The 25,072-nt window shown below is 51.7% G+C and overlaps 2 protein-coding genes across 3 annotated transcripts; both read left to right on the plus strand.

Annotated features, from left to right (window-relative positions):
• Positions 1 to 1,476: 1,476 nt before the first annotated feature.
• LOC148158184 (heat shock 70 kDa protein 1) lies at positions 1,477 to 4,458 on the plus strand. Its single transcript, XM_088007861.1, has 2 exons — positions 1,477 to 2,088; positions 2,388 to 4,458. The coding sequence occupies exon 2, from the start codon at positions 2,411 to 2,413 to the stop codon at positions 4,328 to 4,330; it is 1,920 nt and encodes a 639-aa protein (XP_087863987.1). The 5' UTR covers positions 1,477 to 2,088; positions 2,388 to 2,410; the 3' UTR covers positions 4,331 to 4,458.
• A 661-nt stretch (positions 4,459 to 5,119) lies between these two features.
• On the plus strand, positions 5,120 to 22,815 carry LOC106911895 (serine/threonine-protein kinase TAO2-like). Of its 2 annotated transcripts, none has more exons than XM_088007858.1 (20): positions 5,120 to 5,650; positions 8,372 to 8,511; positions 10,151 to 10,222; positions 10,339 to 10,440; positions 10,510 to 10,555; positions 10,623 to 10,719; positions 12,511 to 12,624; positions 12,724 to 12,815; positions 12,889 to 12,982; positions 13,794 to 13,875; positions 13,966 to 14,136; positions 15,367 to 15,576; positions 15,644 to 15,772; positions 15,839 to 16,075; positions 16,149 to 16,277; positions 16,657 to 16,902; positions 16,975 to 17,214; positions 17,284 to 17,505; positions 18,004 to 18,186; positions 18,259 to 22,815. In XM_088007858.1, the coding sequence occupies exons 2-20, from the start codon at positions 8,380 to 8,382 to the stop codon at positions 19,015 to 19,017; spliced, it is 3,357 nt and encodes a 1,118-aa protein (XP_087863984.1). In that variant the 5' UTR covers positions 5,120 to 5,650; positions 8,372 to 8,379; the 3' UTR covers positions 19,018 to 22,815. The 2 variants fall into 2 exon arrangements, with proteins under 2 accessions (XP_087863984.1, XP_087863985.1); XM_088007859.1 differs by having other exon boundaries at positions 5,127 to 5,650; positions 16,699 to 16,902.
• Positions 22,816 to 25,072: the final 2,257 nt, after the last annotated feature.

Genomic DNA, 25,072 nt, shown 5'->3' on the forward strand with positions numbered 1-25,072 from the left:
CCTCAGAGAGGAACTGGAGAAGGCCTGGAAGGTGAAGACCACAGTGGTGCCTGTGGTCATCGGGGCCCTCGGGGCAGTCACCCCCAAACTGGAGCAGTGGCTCAAACAGATCCCAGGAACAACATCAGACATCTCAGTCCAGAAATGTGCAGTTCTAGGCACAGCCAAGATACTGGAGGAGAACCTGAAGCTCCCAGGCCTCTGGTAGAGGACCCGAGCTCAGAGGGTGAGAGAGACCACCCGCGGAGGGTGAGAGGGGAATATTTTATATATATATATATATATATATATATATATATATATATATATATATATATATATATATATATATATATATATATATATATATATATGGTGTAATTCCTAGTAGTAGTTACATTACTACAGCAGTAGCTTTATTATTATTATTCCAGCTTCATGTCAGAAACTCAAAAATCTTCACTGAAGAAATTTGATATTCCATATTTGATGAGAAAATAAACCTTATTTATTCAGTTATAAAACCAAAGAAGCATCAGCTGTCGTAGATTTAATAAAAATAAATGAATCTAAAGATGACCTCTGACCCTGGAAAGCCTGATGATGATTCCAAAGAACAACCAGAAACTAGAAAATTCCTGAAGAAATTTAAATAGAGCGGCCTGATAAAACGTGCCTTGCTGCGTTCTAGCTGCTGTTGGACTTCATTTGTAAGTCCGAGCAACACATCCATGCTGGACAGGATTCACCACCACAATGCAGAGATGAAAACATTCACCAGGTTCATCACCTTAATGCTCTGGACTGAACCTGATACACAGTGAAATCCGGGACTAAAGACCATCACTCACGGTCCAACATAAAAAAATTAAGACACTTGGTAATTGTTTTTTTTCTAGAAAGTTTTTCATCCTTCATACTTATGATTTTAATTCACACTGAAAAATTCTGATAAATAATAAATTTATGTAAGCAAAATAAGAATAATCATAGGAAATATGTATTCTTCCCACAATGCATTGGGAGACCTCTGCCTCTTAGTGAGACTATTCACTGCCTCTGTTTGGGCCCCGTTGCTATGGTAATTAATTATCTGCACCTGGGCTGGCCCTCTCTGTCAGACAGGATGATGGAGTCAGAGCACAGAGAGTCAATAGGGACATTTTGTGGCCGTGATAGCGAGTTAAACAGTTCTGTAGTCAGATCTCCACTGTGCTGTGTGTTTTTCAGGAAGAAAGATTCCTGATTCTGTGAGACACTCAGCCTCCAATTTTTTCGATTTTCTTAATTTATGTCGTCATTTTAACTCAGAATCCCACTGAAAGTAAAGCTCCAATCTCAGCATAGAGCCGCACGTTTTGATACCACTTTTGTGGGCGGGTACGCAGCGGTACGGTGATGGAGTAATAATAAAGACAGAAATAATAAAGAGACATTCTATTGGGTGTAGAACAGGAAGTTCCTGCCACGCATTGCATAGGCAGGCCCTAAAAATCTAAATGAACTGATCAGGAACGCAGTGCAGAATAAATATGTCTAATTGCGAGACATTTTTAAATAGATGAAATTAAATAGTGTGTTTATAATATAGTGTTTTTCATAAGACAACTTTCTCCTTAAAACAGATCCGATCCCAGTTTAACTGAACCTGCAGAGTCCCAGTCCTGCAGCGGCTCCAAGTCCTCCGAGTCTCCTTCAGTCTAAAACCTGAAATATCCAACAGATTGAATAAACCTTCGGCCTTCAGGAGGATTTCTGCGCTTTATTAAAACAACATGTTGATATTTTTGCTCTAATATTGTCTCCGTCATTCCCACTCTGGGAGCTTCTGGAAATGTTGTGAATTCATCGGGCTTTTCTGTCACTTTCTGACATTTTCTCCGAGCGACCAGAAGCTGGGAGAAACTTCTAGCGGGTGACGTCATGACGCACGCGCTCTGTGATTGGCCGAAGGCTGGAGAAGCGACGAGAAGTGAGTGAGGGGGTATAAAGAGCGGTGAGGGTAAAGCTGGGGCAGTTAGAGATTCAGAGACCTTTAGAGAGCATCAGAAGATCCAGCAGAGGAGAAAGAAGCATCACAGCGCTCTGCGCAGGAAACTCTGGACGACAGTAAGTTCTCACTTTTCTTCTTCTCTGCTCCCGCAGTAACTACAGTCGGAATTCATGCTCTTATTAACTGGTGGAGGGACAGAGAAACGCACTTTGTAGAGTGTAGTCAAAGACAGAAACATGCCGAACAGATTTGTGGAGCAAATGATGATTGAACATCGCTGAACGCAGCTTTACAGAAGCGTCGGATTGGAGCAAAACCTGCTACAAAGTCCAGTAAAAACCTAAAGTGTAGCATATGAAGTGTTTCTGAGAGGGAATAATCCTCCTTCTCCTCCTGTGTGTCTCTGCTGGTTTAGGCCTGAAAGGAAACCCAGCCAAGATGTGTGCAGCTAAAAACGTGGCCATCGGCATCGACCTGGGCACCACCTACTCCTGCGTGGGGGTTTTCCAGCACGGAAAAGTGGAAATCGTCGCCAACGACCAGGGCAACAGGACCACCCCCAGCTACGTGGCCTTCACCGACACCGAGAGGCTGATCGGGGACGCGGCCAAGAACCAGGTGGCCCTGAACCCCAGCAACACGGTGTTTGACGCCAAGAGGCTGATCGGCAGAAAGTTTGAAGAGCCGGTGGTGCAGGCCGACATGAAGCACTGGCCCTTCAAGGTGCTTTCAGAAGGAGGCAGACCCAAAATTCAGGTGGAGTACAAAGGGGAGAACAAAGCCTTCTTCCCCGAAGAGATCTCCTCCATGGTTCTGGTGAAGATGAAGGAGATCGCCGAGGCCTACCTGGGCCACAAGGTGTCCAACGCCGTGGTCACGGTCCCCGCCTACTTCAACGACTCCCAGCGACAGGCCACCAAAGACGCAGGCGTCATCGCGGGACTCAACGTCCTGAGGATCATCAACGAGCCCACGGCGGCCGCCATCGCGTACGGTCTGGACAAAGGCAAGTCGGGAGAGAGAAACGTCCTGATCTTTGACCTGGGCGGAGGCACCTTCGACGTGTCCGTCCTGACCATCGAGGACGGCATCTTTGAGGTGAAGGCCACGGCCGGAGACACTCACCTGGGAGGAGAGGACTTTGACAACCGCATGGTCAACCACTTTGTGGAGGAATTCAAGAGGAAACACAAGAAGGACATCAGCCAGAACAAGAGAGCCTTGAGGAGGCTGCGTACAGCTTGCGAGAGGGCCAAGAGGACCCTGTCCTCCAGCTCCCAGGCCAGCATCGAGATCGACTCTCTGTTCGAGGGCGTGGACCTGTACACCTCCATCACCAGGGCTCGCTTTGAGGAGCTGTGCTCCGACCTGTTCAGGGGAACCTTGGAGCCCGTGGAGAAGGCCCTGAGGGACGCCAAGATGGACAAGGGCCAGATCCACGACGTGGTCCTGGTGGGAGGCTCCACCCGAATCCCCAAGATCCAGAAGCTGCTGCAGGACTTCTTCAACGGCCGGGAGCTGAACAAGAGCATCAACCCGGACGAGGCGGTGGCTTACGGCGCCGCCGTCCAGGCAGCCATCCTGACGGGCGACACGTCGGGGAACGTCCAGGACCTGCTGCTGCTGGACGTGGCTCCTCTGTCCCTGGGGATCGAGACCGCCGGAGGAGTGATGACGGCCCTGATCAAACGCAACACCACCGTCCCCACCAAGCAGACCCAGGTGTTCAGCACCTACTCCGACAACCAGCCCGGGGTCCTGATCCAGGTCTACGAAGGGGAGAGGGCCATGACCAAGGACAACAATCTGCTGGGCAGGTTTGAGCTGACGGGAATCCCGCCCGCTCCACGAGGGGTCCCGCAGATCGAGGTCACCTTCGACGTGGACGCCAACGGCATCCTGAACGTGTCCGCGGTGGACAAAAGCACCGGCAAAGAGAACAAGATCACCATCACCAACGACAAGGGCCGACTGACCAAAGAGGAGATCGAGAGGATGGTGCAGGACGCCGAGAAGTACAAAGCTGAGGACGAGCTGCAGAGGGACAAGATAGCTGCCAAGAACTCCCTGGAGTCCTACGCTTTCACCATGAAGAGCAGCGTGGAGGACGAGAGCTTGAAGGGCAAGATCAGCCAGGAGGACAAGAAGAAGGTGGTGGACAAGTGCGAGGAGACCATCAGCTGGCTGGAGAACAACCAGCTGGCTGAGAAAGACGAGTACCAACACCAGCAGAAGGAGCTGGAGAAGGTGTGCAACCCCATCATCAGCAAGTTGTACCAGGGAGGGAGGCCCACTGGGAGCTGCAGAGAGCAGGCAGGAGCCCACAGCCAGGGGCCCACTGTGGAGGAGGTGGACTGAAGGACGACTGGAGGTTTAATATTGTAAAAGTCAAAACTGTTTACCTTGTTCTGTTCATGAAACTTGAATATATCTTTGCTCTTTGCTTTTTTTCTATTGCTTTATGTTAATAAACTGATTGAATGTCATTTGTCTGGTGTCTTTGCTTCCAGAAGTTAAGGTTTTCTAAATGTTAGTTTAGATTGATCTCCAGGTTTCAGTGGAGCAGTTCAGAGAGTGAAGCAGCCGGATGGGGATCAGTGGAGACCGACGGGAAGAGCCGTTGGTTCCCTGGAGGAGCTGACCACTGGCCGGGCAGAGGGAAGTGTCCCTGGCCGACCCGACCCGGATTGGCTGGGGGGTACAATGGGAACAATCCAGCAATATCCAAAATCACCAGCAGGTGTCACTGTTTTGTTTTCCACCAGGAACATTTCTTTGTGAGATGCCTGGCATTTCAGGAGAGGACAGGCGGTTATGTCTATGGTTACATCAACCAGTCCGCAGCAGCAGGGAGGGTTCCTAATGAACACCTCTCACCAAGCAAACAATTCATCTGTGATTCCCGGTTCACCTGTCTAATATCCTGGAACAAGATTCATGACCATCTGCTATAAAAAGGTTCATAGAAAAAAAAAGATATGGATCGTGGTGTGATGAAAGCCTAATGTTTTTCAGAAGAAGTGAGGTAATTCTAATAATCGATCCCAGATGTTCAGATGTTTCCTAACTCGGAGCTTCCCGGGCGGTCACACACAGCTGCTGTGTGGAAGTGCGTGATTTCCCGCAGCTTGCCTCACAGCATCACCATATTCATAATCATCTTCATCTCTATGTAGGTCGGTTTATTTTTGAAGCGGAAGTCTCACCGGAAGTGGAGCTGGTGCTGCTCCCGCCCCAGCAGCCCGTGCCATCTTGTGTTTAGCAGGAACAAAAAACGGGAGGAGGAACGGGTCCAGATGGAGGATGGGGTGCGGGTTCTAGGCCCACTCTAGGCCGGTTCGGTGGGTCAGTATGTCCGGACGGGAATCTTTGCAAGGAAACATCAACCACACCCCGCGGAGCAGCTGATGGCACCGTTAGCCTGCCAGCTAACGCGCTAAGCTATTAGCTCAGGAGCGGCGCAGACCGGAGCTCCGGAGCGGACCGTTAGAGACCCGCAGACCCTCCTAGAGCCAGCGGCTGGACCGCAGCGTCTCCCCAAAACCCAGAAGAACCGGGATGGACATGAACCAGGAGTTCTGCTGAGGGGAAACCCGCGATATGAGGATCGAGGCTGGGCGCTAGCTTTGCTGCTAACCGTTAGTTTTTCGGTCCAGAGAAGAACCTCAAGAAGCTGCGGTGAGTTCGGCCACGTCCGGGTCCGAACCTGGGCCCAATACGGTCCGAACCTGGGGGCCAGTAGGGTCAAAATATGGGGCCAACCTGGGGGCCAGTAAGGCCAGCAGGGTCTCTAGTACAGAAGCTTTCTCAGCAGCCTAAATCTGATTTCTTCTTCCTACAGCTTCCTTACATGTTTCCGAACCACTGAAGTACGACGGTTCCTTCAGTTAAACCTGGTTTATCAGTTAAACCTGGTTTATCTGTTAGATTAGGCTCATAAAGATTAGTTCCATTTTAAAATGTATTATGATCCTCTGAATAAAAGTAGTTGGTGTCAGATGTTAAAAGCTTACTGTTCCTAAAAACAGATATCCTGTTCATATCAATAAATTATTATTGATTTTATATTATTAGTCCCTGAGGTTCACAGGAACAGATTACTGAGCCAAGTGGGAATATTATGACCATGAACATGGAAGCTCAGGCTGTTTTTATGTAGTTTTTATTTCTTTCGTCTTCAGTGAGTCAGAGCAGCTTCACCAAACTGCTGCTCTATTGTTGCTGACCCGGTTCTGCAGGTTTAGGTTTTATTATTATTATTCAGATGCTTGGTGCTGAAGCTGGTTGTTGTGCTGTTTTAACCCTTCCTGACCTTTCCTCGTCGCTGTAGATGGCTTTAAACTAGAAGTTGCCCGCTCTCTTGGCATATTATTAGCACTGGTGGTGGGCAACATTTACTGGTTGCCCGGCGTTTTTCCTTTTCCATTCCTTAAAATTCGTAGTTTTTAAAAAGCAGTGTAATAATTTTCTGCAGTCAGCTCAGACGCTGCTTTCCAAAGGTCGTCTGCAGCTGCAAACGTCACCAAGGTTCGGAGACGGCGGGATGCGGCTGCGCTCCAGTCCTTTACATCACTTTTTACTCTCAGCCTGTTGTCTGCGGGTGAAGACAAAAGCAAGTTAAGTTTTCAGAAATGTGATAGAAACTACTGAACTTCAAACAGGCTGTGACCTGATATGTTAAAGGAGAGCAAAATCAAGATGGGAGACTCCAGGCCTGCTGCTTAGGGTTCATTGCTGCTGGATGCTGCGTTGATGCTGCAGCTCTTTCTTTGGATCCGTCCTCTGTCTGCGAGCCAAACTCTTATTCTTGTAGAGATGATGAATCTCTATTGTTAGCTTAGCGATCATTCTCAGCAGGCGGTTCAGATCCAGACATGTGACCGGCTTCCCCGTCACTCTGGAGCTGCTTCCTCTTTGGGATTTCCTGCTGTGGGCGCCCCAGACAGGAAGTGAAGGAGTTTCTCCGGGATGTGAAGGGTTAACATGGCTGCTGTCAGAGCCGCAGCTCGCTGGTTTCCATCATCGTTACTGGGACCAGGTCTTCAGTTGAACTGGAGGCTGCAGAGCTTAAAAACACTAAAGTCGACGTTGAAACTGGATGCAGTCTACCTGCGCCTCTTACCTGAGCTACGCTCCTATTGGCTGACAGGCTGGAGCTCAGAGAGGAGGAGAGACCACGTTTAACAGGAGAGAGTCATGAAAATCCTTATTGGTCCATTCATAAAAACATCCATCCCAAACAGACGTGACACGTTGTCATTCAGAGCATCTTCAGCCAAGTGGGTCCAGCAGCAGTCAGTCTACCTGCGACTCTGAACAGTTCCTCTGACTGAAGACTGTTTTTGTATGTTGTCTCATGCTAACATGCTAACAACTGAATATCAGCTAATCCACCTCCTTTGCTTTTGCTCCTTCTGTTTAATCTCTGTCTGGTTGTGCATTAGAGAGAGGTAGGAGTAGGGGAAGAGAACTTCCTGTGGGGCATAGGGTCAAAGTTCAGGGATTATTTGAGCCTCTGAGATGCTAGTCAGCACGTCTCAGTTATAAAGACTATTCCTTGTTGCCATGGTTACGCATCATAACTATCAGAAAGTTAAATGGAGCGCTGCTGGGGGACAGCTGCACTCCGTTTATGGCACTAAAGATGGCCGCCGTCTCTGGATGGATTTCAAGAAAGATGCTGGTAAACAGGAAGCCCAGCTAACAGCAACAGCCGTCTGTGGAGCATTGACTGCAGCTTCTGACCCGAGTCATAATGGGGACCAGGAGTGGTGGGTTGGGATGTGATGCGTTCACTGACTCAGGCTGCTTTCAGTTCATTATCATTTTCAGCCATTGTTTATTTTTACTGTCTGCTTTCTTCTTATTCTACTGAAGTCGCTTGTGTCACGTTGATGATGTAACAGTCTCACGTTGATGATGTAACAGTCTCACGTTGATGATGTAACAGTCTCACGTTGATGATGTAACAGTCTCACGTTGATGATGTAACAGTCTCACGTTGATGATGTAACAGTCTCACGTTGATGATGTAACAGTCTCACGTTGATGATGTAACAGTCAGGTAAGTGCGACTCGGCTGTTCTGCCGAGACTGAGGTTTTCCAGGGAACGGTGGGCGTGCAGCCACTCGGCCAGGATCAATCGTCTCCGTCCTTGTTGCCATGGAAACCTGGTCTTTATCTCTGCAAGAACTGATTTATGTTCGGGATGAAAACCCGGTTCCAAGTCCAGACCAGATCCAGGTTCTGATCAGTCCTGCTTCAGTTCCTCCAGATTTTCCAACCAAGCAGAAAAACTTTCAGTTCTGGAGACGATGCAGGGACACCAACACCTGGCTGTCCCTGCATCGTCTCCACTGTCCTCTAATGTCCTCTGCTGTCCCCCGTCCCATCCCCAGGTGCAGCCATGCCCTCCAGTGCGCGTGCGGGGAGCCTCAAGGACCCCGATGTGGCCGATCTGTTCTGCAGAGACGATCCAGAGAAGCTCTTCACCGACCTGAGGGAGATCGGACACGGCAGCTTCGGGGCCGTCTACTTTGTGAGTACTCTGGTTCTGGAGCGACAGCAGAACCGGAACCCACAGAATCGTTCGGCCGATGAGGACCAGTTCCTGAACACGACACCGCAGAACTCCATGTAGAACCAGGACTGGAGTGGTTTGGATCAGGACAAGCTCCTCCTCTCAGCCTGAATCTGACAGCACTCAGACGGAGCAGAGGAGGCCTGAAAGTGTGTGTGTGTGTGTGTGTGTGTGTGTGTGTGTGTGTGTGTGTGTGTGTGTGTGTGTGTGTGTGTGTAAGCTGGTCCTGAGTGGGAGGCAGACGTTCTCTTCCACGCTGCTGTGAGATGCTGCTGAGTGTGTCAGAGCCTCTGCAGAAACAGCAAACGTCCTGTAGCGTGCGCACACACACACACACACACACACACACACACTAAACCGAGGTAAATCAGTTTGCTGATGTGTTTCCCTGAAACCTGTCAGAAAGTCTCCTGTTGGCCTCCATCTCGGCAGCCGTGATGATTTATTGAGTTTCATCTTGATTGGACGTTTCCATGGAAACGACACCTCATCATATACGTTGTAAAACCATGGGCGTAAATCCCGGGGGGTGGACAGGGTCTGGACCCCCCAATCTGGGAAAAGTCTATAATTTCCCCCCCAAAGAAATCATGAAGGAAACGCTTGTATTTAAGCAATATCAATATGAAAAGGCAAAAGAAAGAGGGAAAAAAAAGAATTTTTAGTCCCCCCCCATTATTAGAACAATGGCTCAGTCCAAAGTGTAGGAGGAGCAACAGCAGCTAAATGGTACCGGCTCCTTAGAGCCGCTGAAGAGAGGAGCTAGCTGCTAGCTGCTAGCTGTTAGCTGAGGCTCTGCAGCACTAACATAAACCTTCCAGTAAGTTGATTCTTAAAGCAAAATACATGAAACACATTTTATTTCCTTTCACTGGTCAATAGGAAGAAACACATTAACAATAAAAATCACACTGCAGTTTATTTCATTACTTTGGCTGAACCCTGATAAACTGCCTCCTTATGCCTTAAATCAAAACTAGCTAAACTGCTACATTGCTTTGATAGACTTGGTTCTTTTTGTTAAAGGCAGCAAATATCTAATTACATTTGGCCCTTTAAGTCTGACATCAATAAGAAGAGATTGAAACTGGAGCGTCTTAGCGTTAGCATTAGCCCACAGCAGAGGGGCTACTGCAGAGCAGCTGGCAGTAAAAAAAAGAAACTATGCCTTTATTTCTTACTATCTTCAACATAGAGCCTTTAAAACCACACAATAAAATCTGAACATGTTTCCATAAAATCCCTGGTGTTTGAACATTAAGTTGAAGTTATGATGGGAAAACCAGAAAAGGTTTAAAAATCAAGCAACTTAACGAGTTATCATTTAAATAACCCATCACTTGTATTGAGAGCCACTGCAATAAATCAATATTTATGAGGAATTTTGTTAAGTGGAGTTACTCATTAAAACTTGTTTTTATTTAGTCTTAAGGGTCCATCAGTCATAAATCTGCATGAAGAGGTCCTGGTTCTGGTCTCGGTTCTGGTTCTGGTCCCAGTCCAGATTCTGGTCCCAGTCCTGGTTTTGGTCCTGGTTCCCGTTCTGGTCCCGGTGCCGGTCGCTCCCCCTGATTGGACGTGTGTTCTTTGTGTCCAGGCGCGTGACGGACGCACCAATGAGGTGGTGGCCATTAAGAAGATGTCCTACAGTGGCAAGCAGACCAATGAGGTAACAGCTCCGCCCCCGTCTGATGTCATAAGTTCCTGAGGCTGTGGCTCCGCCCACCAGGGTACTCTGAGCTCATTTCCTGTCTGCCAGTAATTGCAGCATGTTGTGATGTGCAGAAATGGCAGGACATCATCAAGGAGGTGAAGTTCCTGCAGAAGCTGCGTCACCCCAACACCATCGAGTACCTGGGCTGCTACCTGAAGGAGCACACGGCATGGGTAGGTACCGGCGGCCATGTTTCCGCCTCCTCCGGGTCGGTCCCTGCTAACTCTCTGTCTGTCCCTCAGCTGGTGATGGAGTACTGCCTTGGCTCAGCCTCTGACCTCCTGGAAGGTCAGTTGAGCTCTGCGTGTCAGCCATCTTGTCTTCCTGCTGGGTCTCACCTTGTTTCTGTCCTCAGTCCACAAGAAACCGCTCCAGGAGGTGGAGATCGCTGCCATCACCCACGGAGCGCTGCAGGGTCTGGCTTACCTGCACTCTCACAACTTGATCCACAGGTACAGATGCTGCCTAGCCCTGCTAGAACTGTTAGTGCCATTAGCTCAGCTAGCTCAGTAAAGTCAGTTAGCTCCGTTAGTTCTGGTAACAGTGTAAGCGCAGTTTGTGCCGTTAGCTCTGGTAGTTAACTCCTTTATCATCATTAGCTCTGTTAACAGTTAGCTCCGCTAGCTCTGTTAACACTGTTATCTCCGTTAGCTTCTGTAGCGCCGTTAGCTTCTTTAGTGCCATTAGCACTGTTAACGCTGTTAGCTCTTTTAATACCATGAGCTCTTGTAGTTCTGTGAGCTCTGTTGGCTTGTTAGCTACATTAGCTCCATTAGCACCAGTTGCTTCAGTCTCACCTGTTGAGATGTTCCTCAGGTGATGAGATTCAGGCTGGTCTTTGCAGCTGATTGGTGGAAGTTTGGTCCAGAGCCATTCCAGAATCTGTGGTTGTGGTCGGACCCCCGGCTGCTGGAGTGGGTCAGGCCTCAGATCCTATCCTAGCAGAATCCTTGACTAATATTTATTGCAGAAGCTGTCTGTTAAACATCAATGCTTTTTGTTGCATTTCCATTGAAAGAAAATTTTGTCAGCAATAATTTTACCCTTATTACAGATAATCGGTTGCATCACATCAGTCCAAGGGCCATAAATGGCCCCCGAACCGCGCTGTGGACACCCCCGACTTGTGCTGTGAATGTGTCCTGGAATATGAAACATGAAACTCATCATAATAACTTAATGGAAGCAGATTTTTCTCCTTTTTTGTGGACATTATTTACAGTCAGCACGACATCTGGCTTTTATTGGTGGATTTCTCTGCTTGGTCCAAATCTGCTCCAATCCTCCCCAGGAGGAGCCGCACTGCTCACTGCCACTGGCTGCCGGCGGTGCTTTGACTGGGCCGTTTGTTACCTGATCGTTCTGATGGCGTAACCACCAAGGAACGGCGTGAACCGGTCTGACGGGTTCTGCTGCAGGAACCAATCAGGGGAGGGCTGCTCGCCCAGCTTCACCCCGTCTCTCTAACAGGAAGAACAACAGCTTGCTGCGGTTCTGTGGCGGACTCAGAACGGGTCGGACCGCCTGGTTCTCTAACCGTCTGAAAATCAAAAAACTGACTCGCAGCCATCAGAGCTTCTCCGAACCGTTTACATCCTGGGAATACGGCGCATCAAACCAGGCAAGTTCAGGCGCCGTCTGCAGAACCCTGAGCAAGAACAGAAATGCCACCATGCGCTGCTCATGTGACGGATTCCAACACAAAGTGGTTCGAAAGTGCAAAGCTGTAATCAGGCGTTAATATTCCTGAACCGATCTCTTCAAAAGGTTCCCGGGTTTCCAGAGATTCAGTTCCAGAAACACCAGATGACGTCGAAGTAAATCTGTTATCTGCTGCCTTTCGGCTGTTATCAGTGCAGTTTGACATCGTCCTTCTAAAACCCAGACCATGGCCAGCTTACCGATCCGGTTCTGTTTGCCTTCAGTCTCCGTGCCTTTCCCGCGTGGCGAGTCAGGAAGAAGGTTTTGGGTTGGGCGGGGGGCGATGCATTCGTTCCCAGGATGCCAGATGAACGACATCAATGAATTTGGTGCAGAAAGTTTATTTTACGAGCAGCGATGGCTGCAGTGGAGCCGACGCTTCGCTCGTCCTGGTACCAGGGCGGTTCTGGCTGGGCTCACTCTGTCTGTGGTCAGAACCTCTGACATCATCACCACCATTTGATGTCCATCCTGGTTCTGGTTCTGGTTGGGTTCTGGAGGATCCCTGCAGCCCGTCTCTAACAGGTCAGTCTGTGTTTCAGGGACGTGAAGGCCGGGAACATCCTGCTGACGGAACCGGGTCAGGTCAAGCTGGGCGACTTCGGGTCGGCCTCCATCGTGTCTCCGGCCAACTCCTTCGTCGGAACGCCGTACTGGTGAGCTCTGACCATCCGGTCGCGTTCTGACCCAAACTGGTCGTGAAGTGTTGTGCCGTCCTGACAGGTCGGTTCCGTCTGACCCGGTCTGTGTTGCAGGATGGCTCCAGAGGTGATCCTGGCCATGGACGAGGGTCAGTACGACGGGAAGGTGGACGTCTGGTCGCTCGGCATCACCGGCATTGAGCTGGGTGGGTAAAACCCGACCCGGTGCCCACCTGGACGGAACCATCGGGTCCTAACGCGTCTCCGCTCTGTCCTCAGCTGAGAGGAAGCCGCCGCTCTTCAACATGAACGCCATGAGCGCCTTGTACCAGATCGCCCAGAACGAGAGCCCAGTGCTGCAGTCCAACCACTGGTGAGACGCCGTCCGTCTGTCCATCTGTCCAGCTCTCCGTCTGTCCAGCTCTCCGTCTGTCCATCTGTCCATCTGTCCAGCTCTCCGTCTGTCCAGCTCTCCGTCTGTCCATCTGTCCATCTGTCCAGCTCTCCGTCTGTCCAGCTCTCCGTCTGTCCAGCTCTCCGTCTGTCCAGCTCTCCGTCTGTCCAGCTCTCCGTCTGTCCAGCTGTCCAGCTCTCCGTCTGTCCAGCCCTCCATCTGTCCATCTGTCCATCTGTCCATCTGTCCATCTGTCCAGCTCTCCGTCTGTCCAGCTCTCCGTCTGTCCAGCTCTCCGTCTGTCCAGCTCTCCGTCTGTCCAGCTCTCCGTCTGTCCGTCTGTCCAGCTCTCCGTCTGTCCAGCTCTCCGTCTGTCCGTCTGTCCAGCTCTCCGTCTGTCCGTCTGTCCAGCTGTCCAGCTCTCCGTCTGTCCAGCTGTCCAGCTCTCCGTCTGTCCAGCCCTCCATCTGTCCATCTGTCCAGCTCTCCGTCTGTCCAGCTGTCCAGCTCTCCGTCTGTCCAGCTGTCCAGCTCTCCGTCTGTCCAGCTGTCCAGCTCTCCGTCTGTCCAGCCCTCCATCTGTCCATCTGTCCGTCTGTCCAGCTCTCCGTCTGTCCGTCTGTCCAGCTCTCCGTCTGTCCAGCTCGCCGTCTGTCCGTCTGTCCAGCTCTCCGTCTGTCCGTCTGTCCAGCTCTCCGTCTGTCCGTCTGTCCAGCCCTCCGTCTGTCCAATAACCCGTCCCCCCAGTGTACTCTGTCCTCTCAGCTCCTAACTCCTCGTCCCCCCGCAGGTCCGACTCGTTCCGCAGCTTCGTGGACTCGTGTCTGCAGAAGATCCCTCAGGACCGTCCCACCTCAGATGTCCTGCTTAATGTAAGCCCTCTGGTTCCTGTTCTGGTTCTGGTCCATATTTGGGTTCCGCTTGTGGTTCTGGTTCTGTTTAGCCCCTGCCGTCTCCTGCAGCACCGCTTCCTGAGCCGTGAGCGCCCGCTGACGGTCATCATGGACCTGATTGCGCGGACGAAGGACGCCGTGCGGGAGCTGGACAACCTGCAGTACCGCAAGATGAAGAAGATCCTGTTCCAGGAGACGCCGCAGAACGGGCCGCCGTCCGAGGGCGGCGACGACGACGAGGTACGTCCCTCTAGGACGGACGCTGACCCTTCAGAGCGCTGTGATTGGTCCGTGCAGCTCTGGAAGGCCCGCCCACTGAGAGAAACCATGACGTACACAGGGTTTCCCCCGGTGAACCTGGGGGCCGGCGGGCGCTCCGCCATGTTGTAGCAAAAGATGTTAAGTCGACAGGAAACGTAAAGATATTACTGGGTAGTTACAGGAAAACATCGACAGTGAAACTATTAAACCCACAGCTCGTCTGAAAAACAGCAAATCAAAATTAAAATTAATATCAATTATTTGCACTTCTGTCTAATCCAAACTAAGCCAGCGGCTCCATCGGGCCCCCAGGGCTTCAGGGGCCATAAATGCTGATATTTTAACACAGATACATAAATGTAACATTTATTTATCGAGATTATCAATGCTGCTGAATTTGATTTAATGGTTTCAGCATAAATTAAAATGTTTTAAATTGTTTAACATTTAAATGTAAGATTTTAAGGAGTTGGCAAATTTACTTTGTAAAAGTTCAAAGAACAATATTTATAGATTGTTTTGTTACCATAGCAACAATCTGCTGTGAGATTATTTTATATTAACATTTTTATTGAGAAAGTACATTACATCACAGTGATATAATTATATTGATTTTGTTCTAATTATTACATTCTTTCTCAGTTTTCACACTTTTTTTTCTTGACAGAAAAAAACAAAACAACAAAAGACGATGCTGTGAGTTTAACCTTTTCCTGCGTTCACACTGCAGCCTGAAGTGACCCAACTCTGACTTTTTTTTTGTCAAATCGGACGTTTTCAGCCGGGCCGTTCACACTGCCAGTAAATGCGACCTGTATAATTATTTGTTGGAGATGTGAGATAGATTTCCAATAACAAAATAATCTGATGTTTCGTTTTTACCTTTGGAAGCTCATTTCCTGTCACATAACCGAAATATCCGGTTTTTGATATTTTACTTGGCCTATTAACGCAATTTAAAAACTGGTGTGTAGTTTATAATGTTCTCTTTAAGCACAAGTTGAAAGTGGGACTGAGGGAGGCGGGGTCTGGCTGCCAAGCCGTCACAAACGACCTATGACCCTATGGGCCCCTCTGGTTTAACGTATCGATACTCGTGGATGAAAAATCGATAAATATCGTAGAATCGATTTAATTATACAGCCCTAGTTCTGAGGCACAAGAACCGGGTCGGGTTGCTGTGCCGCCCTCATGGTGTGTGTGTGTTAGGAGGCGGAGCCCTACCTGCTGCAGGGCGGCACGGTGAACAGCATGGAGAGCTCCCAGTCCGTTCCCAGTATGTCCATCTCGGCCAGCTCCCAGTCCAGCTCCGTCAACAGCCTGGCGGACGCCTCCGACGACAGCAGCGGCGACATGGCCATCCTGCAGGAGGGCGAGAACACCGTCACCTCCAACAGCTCCATCATCCACCGCCCCACGGTGAGCCCAGGGCCCGGGTCGGGTCCGGACCGGACCGGACCCTCTCTAACCCCTCCTTCCTCTGCAGGGTCAGGACAACATCTACGACGACCCGTACCAGCCGGAGCTGGAGCAGCCGCAGGCCCCGTCCGCCGGGCGCCGCCGGGCCTTCTATCGGAACCGGGACCACTTCGCCACCATCCGGACCGCCTCCCTGGTAGGTTCCAGAAGGGACGGGTACCGGCCCGTTTCCAGGTGTATGTGACGTGTCGCCGTCCCGCAGGTGACCCGTCAGATCCAGGAGCACGAGCAGGGCTCGGCGCTGCGGGACCAGATGTCCGGCTACAAGCGCATGCGGCAGCTGCACCAGAAGCAGCTGCTGGGCCTGGAGAACAAGCTGAAGGCCGAGATGGACGAGCACCAGCTGAAGCTGGACAAGGAGCTGGACGCCCAGAGGACCGGCTTCTCCGCCGAGCTCGACAAGCTGGCCCGCAAGAACCAGGCCGTCCTGGAGAAAGAGGTCCGCTTCGGCCGCTCGCCCGCTCCCGCTGCCGCTCCCGGTGCCTGACGTCTCCGCTCTCCGCGTCCTGCAGGTCAAAGCCGCTCTGGCCGAGGAGAAGAAGTTCCAGCAGCAGATCCTGGGCCAGCAGAAGAAGGAGCTCAACTGTCTGCTGGACTCCCAGAAGCGTCAGTACCGCCACCGCAAGGAGCTGCTGAAGGAGGTAAGACCCGGAGCCGGATCAGGAGCAAGAGACGGCCCAGCCCCTGATCCGGTCCTGGTTCTTATCCGGTCCTGATCCGGCTCTGTCCCTGATCCGGTCCTGGTCCTGATCCGGCTCAGTCCCTGATCCTGATCCTGAACCGGCTCAGTCCCTGATCCGGTCCTGGTTCTTATCCGGTCCTGATCCGGCTCTGTCCCTGATCCGGTCCGGTCCTGGTCCTGATCCGGCTCAGTCCCTGATCCGGTCCTGGTTCTTATCCGGTCCTGATCCGGCTCTGTCCCTGATCCGGTCCGGTCCTGGTCCTGATCCGGCTCTGTCCCTGATCCGGTCCTGATCCGGCTCAGTCCCTGATCCTGATCCTGATCCTGGTCCGGCTCAGTCCCTGATCCGGTCCTGGTCCGGGTTTGCCTCCCCTCCCCAGGAGCTGAGTGAGAACCAGTCGACCCCCAAGAGGGAGAAGCAGGAGTGGCTGATCCAGCAGAAGGAGGTGATGCAGCAGCTGATGGCGGAGGAGGAGGCCGGCCTGCTGCGGCGCCAGAGGCAGTACTATGACCTGCAGTGCCGCCAGTACAAGAGGAAGATGCTGCTGGCTCGCCACAACCTGGAGCAGGACCTGCTGCGAGAGGTAGGGCCGCTCCAGAACCGCTGCAGAACCCGATCCGGACCCCCTGCCTCCCTAACCCTGCTGTCGCCCCAGGAGCTGAACAAGAAGCAGATCCAGAAGGACCTGGAGTGCGCAATGCTGCTGCGGCACCACGAATCCACCCAGGAGCTGGAGTTCCGGCAGCTCGGCTCGGTCCAGAGAACCCGGGCCGAGCTGATCCGGACCCAGCACCAGACAGAGCTCACCAACCAGATGGAGTACAACAAGCGGCGCGAGGACGAACTGCGGCAGAAACACGCCGTGGAGGTCCGGCAGCAGCCCAAGAGCCTCAAGGTAACCGGGTCAGGACCATGGGCCGGGCCGAGCCCCAGAGAGATTCTAACCCGTCTGTGTTCATTTCAGTCCAAAGAGGTCCAGATCAAGAGGCAGTTCCAGGAGACCTGCAAGATCCAGACCCGGCAGTACAAGGCGCTCCGGAACCACCTGCTGGAGACCACGCCCCGGTCCGAACACAAGCTGGTTCTGAAGCGGCTGAAGGACGAGCAGACCCGGAAGCTGGCCATCCTGGCCGAGCAGTACGACCACTCGGTCAACGACATGCTGTCCACGCAGGCCGTCAGCAAGGCAAGCCGCTTGTGACTGGTTCTGACCCAGGAGCTGCTTCTGACCTGTCCTGATCCAGGTTCAGCCTGGCAGGCCCCCAGGCTTCAGCCTGGCAGGCCCCCAGGCTTCAGCCTGGCAGGCCCCCAGGGCTCAGCCTGGCAGGCCCCCAGGGCTCAGCCTGGCAGGCCCCCAGGGCTCAGCCTGGCAGGCCCCCAGGGCCCAGCCTGGCAGGCCCCCAGGGCCCAGCCTGGCAGGCCCCCAGGGCCCAGCCTGGCAGGCCCCCAGGCTTCAGTTACCCCTGCCAGGCTGAGTGTTTGTTTTAAATGGTTTTCATAAAAAAGCAGCAGTGGTTTATAGTTGTGAGAAATGCTAAATTTTAAATGATTGTATTTTATCACATGCCAATAACTAAATTCTCATAAAATTTTCAAATTCACATTTTTTAACACAAATCCATTTGGGCCGCCGTATCGCCCCTAGCCGAACCTGCAGGTTCTGACCCGGCATTTGTCCTCGCAGCTGCGGCTGGACGAGACGCAGGAGGCGGAGCAGCAGGCGCTGCGGCTGCAGCTGCAGCAGGAGCTGGAGCTGCTCAACGCCTACCAGAGCAAGATCAAGATCCACACGGACGGGACGCACGACCGCGAGGCGCAGGAGCTGGAGGCGCGGGTGGCGCTGCGCCGCGCGCTGCTGGAGCAGAGGGTACGGCTCTGACCCCGTCCTGACCCCTTACTGACCCGGTTCTGACCCATTCTGACCAACCTCTCCCCGCAGATCGAGGAGGAGATGGTGGCGCTGCAGGCGGAGCGGTCGGAGCGGATCCGGACACTGCTGGAGCGCCAGGCCCGGGAGGTGGAGGCGTTCGACTCGGAGAGCCTGCGGCTGGGCTTCAGCGGCATGGCGCTGGGCGCCGCCGACGGCTACCCGCCGCCAGGCCCGGCCGCCGGACCCGGAGGCTGGCCAGCCCGGCCCGTCCCGCGCTCCAGCGGCCACTGGAGCCACGGCCTCCAGAACTCGCCGGCCGGCCCGGCCTGGCGCGGCCAGAACCACGGCGCCGGCTTTGGCCGGCCCGAGCCGAGAGCCCGCGCCCCCTCTCACCACCAGCAGCAGCTGTACCATCACCACCAGAGCACGCCGCAGCTGTACCGCGACGAGCGCGACGGCCGGGAGCGCCAGGCCCGGGAGTGGCCCTCCGGCGGCCACTACTCCCAGCATGCCCGGGGCCTCCAGCAGCTCTCCTACCACGCCTCCTCACAGTCGCTGGCCGTGCTGCCTCCCGCCGCGCCTCCCCCCATCTCCTTCTCTTGCTCCTCCCCCGCCTCCTCCGCCTCCTCCTCTTCCTCCTCGCAGGGCGGCTACGGCGGCGGCCTGGGCGTCCGCGGCCCCGGTCTGACCCTCAGGAACAGCCCCCAGCCGCTGAGGCGCACGGCGTCCGGAGGCCCTGGTGGGGGCGTCGCCGGTGACGGGGGGCTCAGCCGGAGCACCTCTGTCACCTCCCACATCTCCAACGGCTCTAATCTGTCCTTCTCCTGAGACGTCCGCCTGCGGCCTTCCCAGGAGCCACCAGGCGGCGTCACAGAGGGGCCACGTGGCGCTCAGCAGCTCCTGGGGGTCAGCAGCTGTCTCCGAGCGGTCCGAGGAAACGGCGCTCCAGGACGCTCCACCAGGCGCTTCACACCACAGAAACACCACCAATCTACAGAGCTCTGAGGAGCGTCCTGGAGCTGCAGCTCCTCCAGAGACAGCAGGCAGTTGGCCCTGAGGGACCGGAGATGAGAACCCGACGGTCCGGTCCAACTGAAGGCGATGTTCATCAGAACCTCAGGAGGCCCGGTCCTCAGACCGTCGATCCCTCGTGGCTCAGAAGCCGTGACATCATCAGGAACCCAGACGTTCCTGACTAGTCGTGTTGCTGATCCAGATATCTCCTCTGTTGGTTCCGACCCGCTGAGTTGCACAGAGACCGGGGCAGAGCTGATGTGGGCGTGTGTAAATACGGGCGTCCAGCAGGGGGCAGCGTTGATGCCGCTGCTGTCCTCTGCCAAGTTGACCCAAAACGATCGGGTTCAGGACCTGGGGTCGTCTGCAGGTTTCGTTCGTTCTGATCCTCAGTCGGAACTTTTCTAGCGATCCGGTCAGATCCGGGAGGACCCAGATCAGTGAGCAACATTAATCCTCAGGATTAAATAATTCCTGCTGGCTGCAGAGATCAGATCAGAGACACTAACAGGATCATCTGACTGAGGACCCGGCAAACCGGGAATCCTGCACACCTATTCTCCAATCAGAAGCCGCCGTGGTGTGTGTGTGTGTGTGTGTGTGTGTGTGTGTGTGTGTGTGTGTGTGTGTGTGTGTGTGTGTGTGTGTGTGTGTGTGTGTGTGTGTGTGTGTGTGTGTGTGTGTGTGTGTGTGTGTGTGTGTGTGGACGCAGCACCAACGGCTCATCAAACAGGTCCGTCTGCCTCTGCAGGTCAGACGGCCGCATGGAGTCGCTGTACAGTGATGCACACTACCTATTTATAGAGCTGGTGAGGCAGGTGTCCTGATGGGGGCGCTGTTCAACACTCTGACTGGTGTTGTTATTGTTGTACATAGAAGCACTAACTTTAAGACTGTAATAAGTAATAATGATTATTTTGTCACGTGATTTAAGCCAATTTGTACTAGAAGCAGGCAGACGCCATCCCATAATAACTACTGCTGCAGTCGGAGTATTTATGTTAAGATGTCATTGCCTATGTTGACCACTAGGTGGGAAATAAACGCAATGTTACTGTGATAGAACTATAAGAATTAAATATTTCGAGGAGGACTACATTTGAGGTCTCAGGACCCTCTGGCTGTGGGCGGGGCCTCTGCGTCAGGGCGGGGCCTCTGGCTGTGGGTGGGGCCTCTGCGTCAGGGCGGGGCCTCTGGCTGTGGGCGGGGCCTCTGCCTCAGGGCGTGGCCTCTGGCTGTGGGCGGGGCCTCTGCCTCAGGGCGGGGCCTCTGCCTCAGGGCTGGGCCTCTGCCTCAGGGCGGGGCCTCTGGCTGTGGGCGGGGCCTCTGCCTCAGGGCGGGGCCTCTGCCTCAGGGCGGGGCCTCTGCCTCAGGGCTGGGCCTCTGCCTCAGGGCGGGGCCTCTGGCTGTGGGCGGGGCCTCTGGCTGTGGGCTTGGCCTCTGCGTCAGGGCGGGGCCTCTGGCTGTGGGTGGGGCCTCTGCGTCAGGGCGGGGCCTCTGGCTGTGGGCGGGGCCTCTGGCTGTGGGTGGGGCCTCTGCGTCAGGGCGGGGCCTCTGGCTGTGGGCGGGGCCTCTGCCTCAGGGCGGGGCCTCTGCCTCAGGGCTGGGCCTCTGCCTCAGGGCGGGGCCTCTGGCTGTGGGCGGGGCCTCTGGCTGTGGGCTTGGCCTCTGCGTCAGGGCGGGGCCTCTGACTGTGGGCGGGGCCTCTGGCTGTGGGCGGGGCTGTGAGATCTCGGAGCGTCCGCAGTACAACAGACTTTAGATGAGTTCACTACATTTGTGCCATGTTTTTGTTCTTCTTTCCTGGTCTAGTCCAAGTTTTTCCCTGGAGCACTGTAAAACACGGAGCCCTAAGAGATTAACGATCATATAATCCTGTGGATGAGCTCAGTATAATCTAATTTTTCCATTTACTTTGGCTAAAATAACGATTCTTGCCTTAAGATTAAATGTTAAAAACCGGATCATAATATATTGACAAATATTTGAATTAAATTGAATCTAATTTTTTTTTACATTTTGTTTAGAAACTTATTTTCAAACTGAAGGTCTTTTAGTTTTTTTTCTCCATCTGCTAAAAAACAATAATGAATAAAAACCATTAGAAAATTAGTTACTAAAGTAATTAAAATAGAAATGGAAACAAAATATCACAATAAAATGTTTTAAACAAAAGCATTTGCATAAATTAAGAGATTTATATTTAAAGAACCGAGAGAAAACTTTGATTGCGTCATGAAGAGTTGAATAAAAAATTCTAAAACCGTCTTTAGAACTTTTTAAAGGTTTTGTTGGCTCTAGTGGCTTTTATTTGAAGGTAGTTGACAGGAAACGAGGCAGATGTTTCCAGGCCGGGATTCGAACCGGCGACCGCCAGCATGAGGACCAAGGCCTCAATATGTGGGTTGTGCTTCAGCCCTGCACCACCACAGCACCTGAACTGTTTTTTATTTTGTTTTGTTTTTTAAAATTTGATGTTTTATATTTTCCAAAAACTTCTGGCAATATCTGAAAATAGACAAAACATTTCGATGTGATTTTGATTTAAAGTAATAAACATCACAATAATGAAAAACAGATGAAGCCATATACAATTACATTAATACAACTTTTCCAATGTATTACTAAGACCATGTAGAATCAGATGATTTATGTATTGAACTCCTGTAGATCTTTGTCTGGTCACAGTTCATCCACAGGATTATTTGTTTTCGCCTCCTGCCGTTTTTGCCCCTCTGGGCCTCCGTAGCAGGAATCATCTGCTCTGTTCCCCACAGACACCTCATGGCCGGAGTTTTTTGCACAGAGCCGTCCGGCCATCGCCGCCTCCACGTGTCATGTCTACCTCATTTGCACTGAGAGAAGAAGAAGAATGTGGAGCGGATTCCAGAGGAAACGGTTCTTTCCTTTTCTTTGTTTTGGTGTTTGTGCAAATGTTGACTTGGCGAAAGCTGAAAGGACAAACTGACAGATTCCGTGTTGACAGAAAGACGCTGTTTGGATGTCGGGACTCAGAATCTGCTGGCCTCCATGGATGAACTGCACTTTGTTTCAAACTGAGATTTAATTTTGCCAACTTTAGTTTAATGTGGATCCTGAGGCGGTGAAACGCTGCAGCTGCACCGCAAAACGAGTCAAAGCAACATTTCAATCAGCTGGAGGCCTCGTGTCTGTCTGTCTGTCTCACATCTGCTTTTAAATGCTATTTTCATTTTCTCCACTGTTCTGATGAAGGCGTCATTTGAACCAACATCTAGGTGTTTTACTTGAATCCACAATGAGAGGTTTCGTTCATTTTAGTTAAACTGTGACATTTCTGAGTTCCCATCCACTCATTCCAGCAGCATTTCTTCATAACCAGCTCATTCTGGAGATCCAGGGACAACCTCGCATCCTAACGTTATTAAAGTTGTTAAAAGTTGAGAGCCTGCTGCTGACTTTGTGTTTGATTCCATGTTTTGTGGCGCAGCTCCGTGGAAACCTCAGCACGGTTCCCAGCTGCTGTGATGACGGCGACCAGCAGGAGGCGCTGTGAGGAGGACGATGTGTGAAATGGAGAATGAGCTGTACGAAACAGAATACTTTTGGACAAATAAAAGAAAACAAACAGAAGCTGTTGTTTTACTTTTGAAATTCCTGTTAAGTCACTTGGTGGCGGAAAAAGTCACATTTAAAACAAAATAAATGATTCATGAGCGTAAAGCTGCAGCAGAGCTAAAGGTCTATTTCGGATAGGCTTCGTCCTCTAAGGCTACCGCTAGCACTGAAAAAGTCCAGGGTTGGTTCTGTGCACCTCCTCTAATCGGTTTCGGGTGCCGAGCTGATTAGAGGAGGTCCACGACACGAAGCTGCCTTTTTGTCTTCGTCTTGCATGCTGTGGATTCGGTAATCCGGGAGGTGTTTGAGTACCTGAACGTCTTACAAAGGAAAATGTCTAAGATTAAACTAAGGGAGCACATGCTGCTAGCTCCGTTAGCATCGAGAACCAGCTAGCTTCGGAGAACATGACCGCCTTATGTCAGGTGTCACGATGATTACACTGAACACCGGTGTTCTGTCAGTCATACCTTAGCTCAGACATGCGCTGTCATTACCATATGATTTTATTTAATAATCACCACACAATCATGACGTAGATCATCATACACTTTAACAGCTGTATGACATCCTGACTTATCGGTTAATGAGTTTTACACCAGCCTGTGTTGTAATTGACTGCAGCTGCAGCCAGACCTGCTTTAAATACACTTTGAAACCACGACAACGCATCTATATCTATAGTTATATATTATAAACAATTCAATGACTTATTTTCGTCATAACTTGTTGCGTATGCTGAACTGACAACTCCGCTGACGGTCGGACTTCTTAATGCGCATGCGCGGGCATGGTACTGACTGCATGTAGGTTATCCTGACAGCGTAGGGCCATCTGACAGAACACCGGAGCCACTTTGAGAATGAAAGTTTCCCTCTGCTCACCTCTGCTCCAAAAACGGATAGAAAAGATAAATGGTGACGTCATAGAAACGCTTTCCAAGCTTATCAGCGACAGAGCTGATGGTCTGGAGGTTTGGGAACCGGATCGAGACGCTGGAGAAAAAAATCAACACCAAAATGGGTGAAGTTAAAGAGTTGAAAGAGAAAATTGATCTAATCAGAAAGAAGAACTGACATGACTGCTGAAATGGAGGCGCTGCAACCTGAAGCTTTATGGACACGACAGGATGATGAAGATGGTTCAAATCTGCCAGGCTACAATTCCCAAGGAAAAGATGTCCCCAGTGTCCTTCACAGACGTCCCCAGTGTCCTTCACAGATGTCCCCAGTGTCCTTCACAGATGTCCCCAGTGTCCTTCATAGATGTCCCCAGTGTCCTTCACAGACGTCCCCAGTGTCCTTCACAGACGTCCCCAGTGTCCTTCACAGACGTCCCCAGTGTCCTTCATAGATGTCGCCCACCGCCTGGGCCCCATGACGAAGGATTGCACCCTCCTAGACCGATCATCATCATCTTCATCATCAGGTTTCTGTCCCGCCGGCTGCGTGATGCTCTCTGGAAAGCGGAAAAAAAATCACAATTTCTGCACGACAACAAGCTCCACTTCACCGAAGATCTCTGCAAGTCCCACCGAGAAAAGACAACTTCTGTGGCCATTGGTAGCTGATGCTAGAGAGAATGGAGAAAAGCCTCCTTGGTGGGAGGCCGTGCCTTTATTGGGGGTAAAGAAACCCCCTCTGACCTCTGACCTCCAACGGGGACATGATGGGCTCATCGCTCCTCTTTGGCTGAAATGGAAGCACATTCTAAAGCCTGCAGGTGGTTGTGTGATGTTAGACAAGTAAACCTGCAGTGATAACACCCTGATTTGTTCAACAATACCTTTTTATATAACCCTTCCATCTTTTCTAAGCTGCAGTCCTTTCATGTTCTTACAGTTTATCCAGACGCTGAAAGCACTTCGTGCCCCGGCATTGAGCTGAAAGTCATTTGTCCTTTTATTGCTCTGACGGCACAACTTTTTGCCCAGTAAGATGGTGAACTCTATTTTTCTAGTTCTAATTTCTCCACTTTGTACTCATGTCTTTGTTTCCCTCACGTGGAAACGTCAAACCAAAACCTTGTTTCTGTTTGCTAAAAAGATTAACGCTGACTTTGTCTTTTTCCAAGAAAGTCATTCTAGTTGTGATGATCTGAATTCCTCCAGCCTCAGTGGGGTAATGATGTCCAGAACCAGGACCAGGACCAGGACTGGGACCAGAACCGGGTCGAACAGAACTGTCTCCAGTTGGGTTTTTCTGGCCTCTCCTCTCTGACAGCAGCTCCTGTAGAAACTCTCATCAGGTTTTCTTCAGTTTTCCTTGGAAGC

Source organism: Poecilia mexicana, unplaced genomic scaffold (genome assembly GCF_051168715.1).
Source record: "Poecilia mexicana isolate PSO_F unplaced genomic scaffold, ASM5116871v1 scaffold_8, whole genome shotgun sequence".
NCBI classification, from domain to species: Eukaryota; Metazoa; Chordata; class Actinopteri; order Cyprinodontiformes; family Poeciliidae; genus Poecilia; species Poecilia mexicana.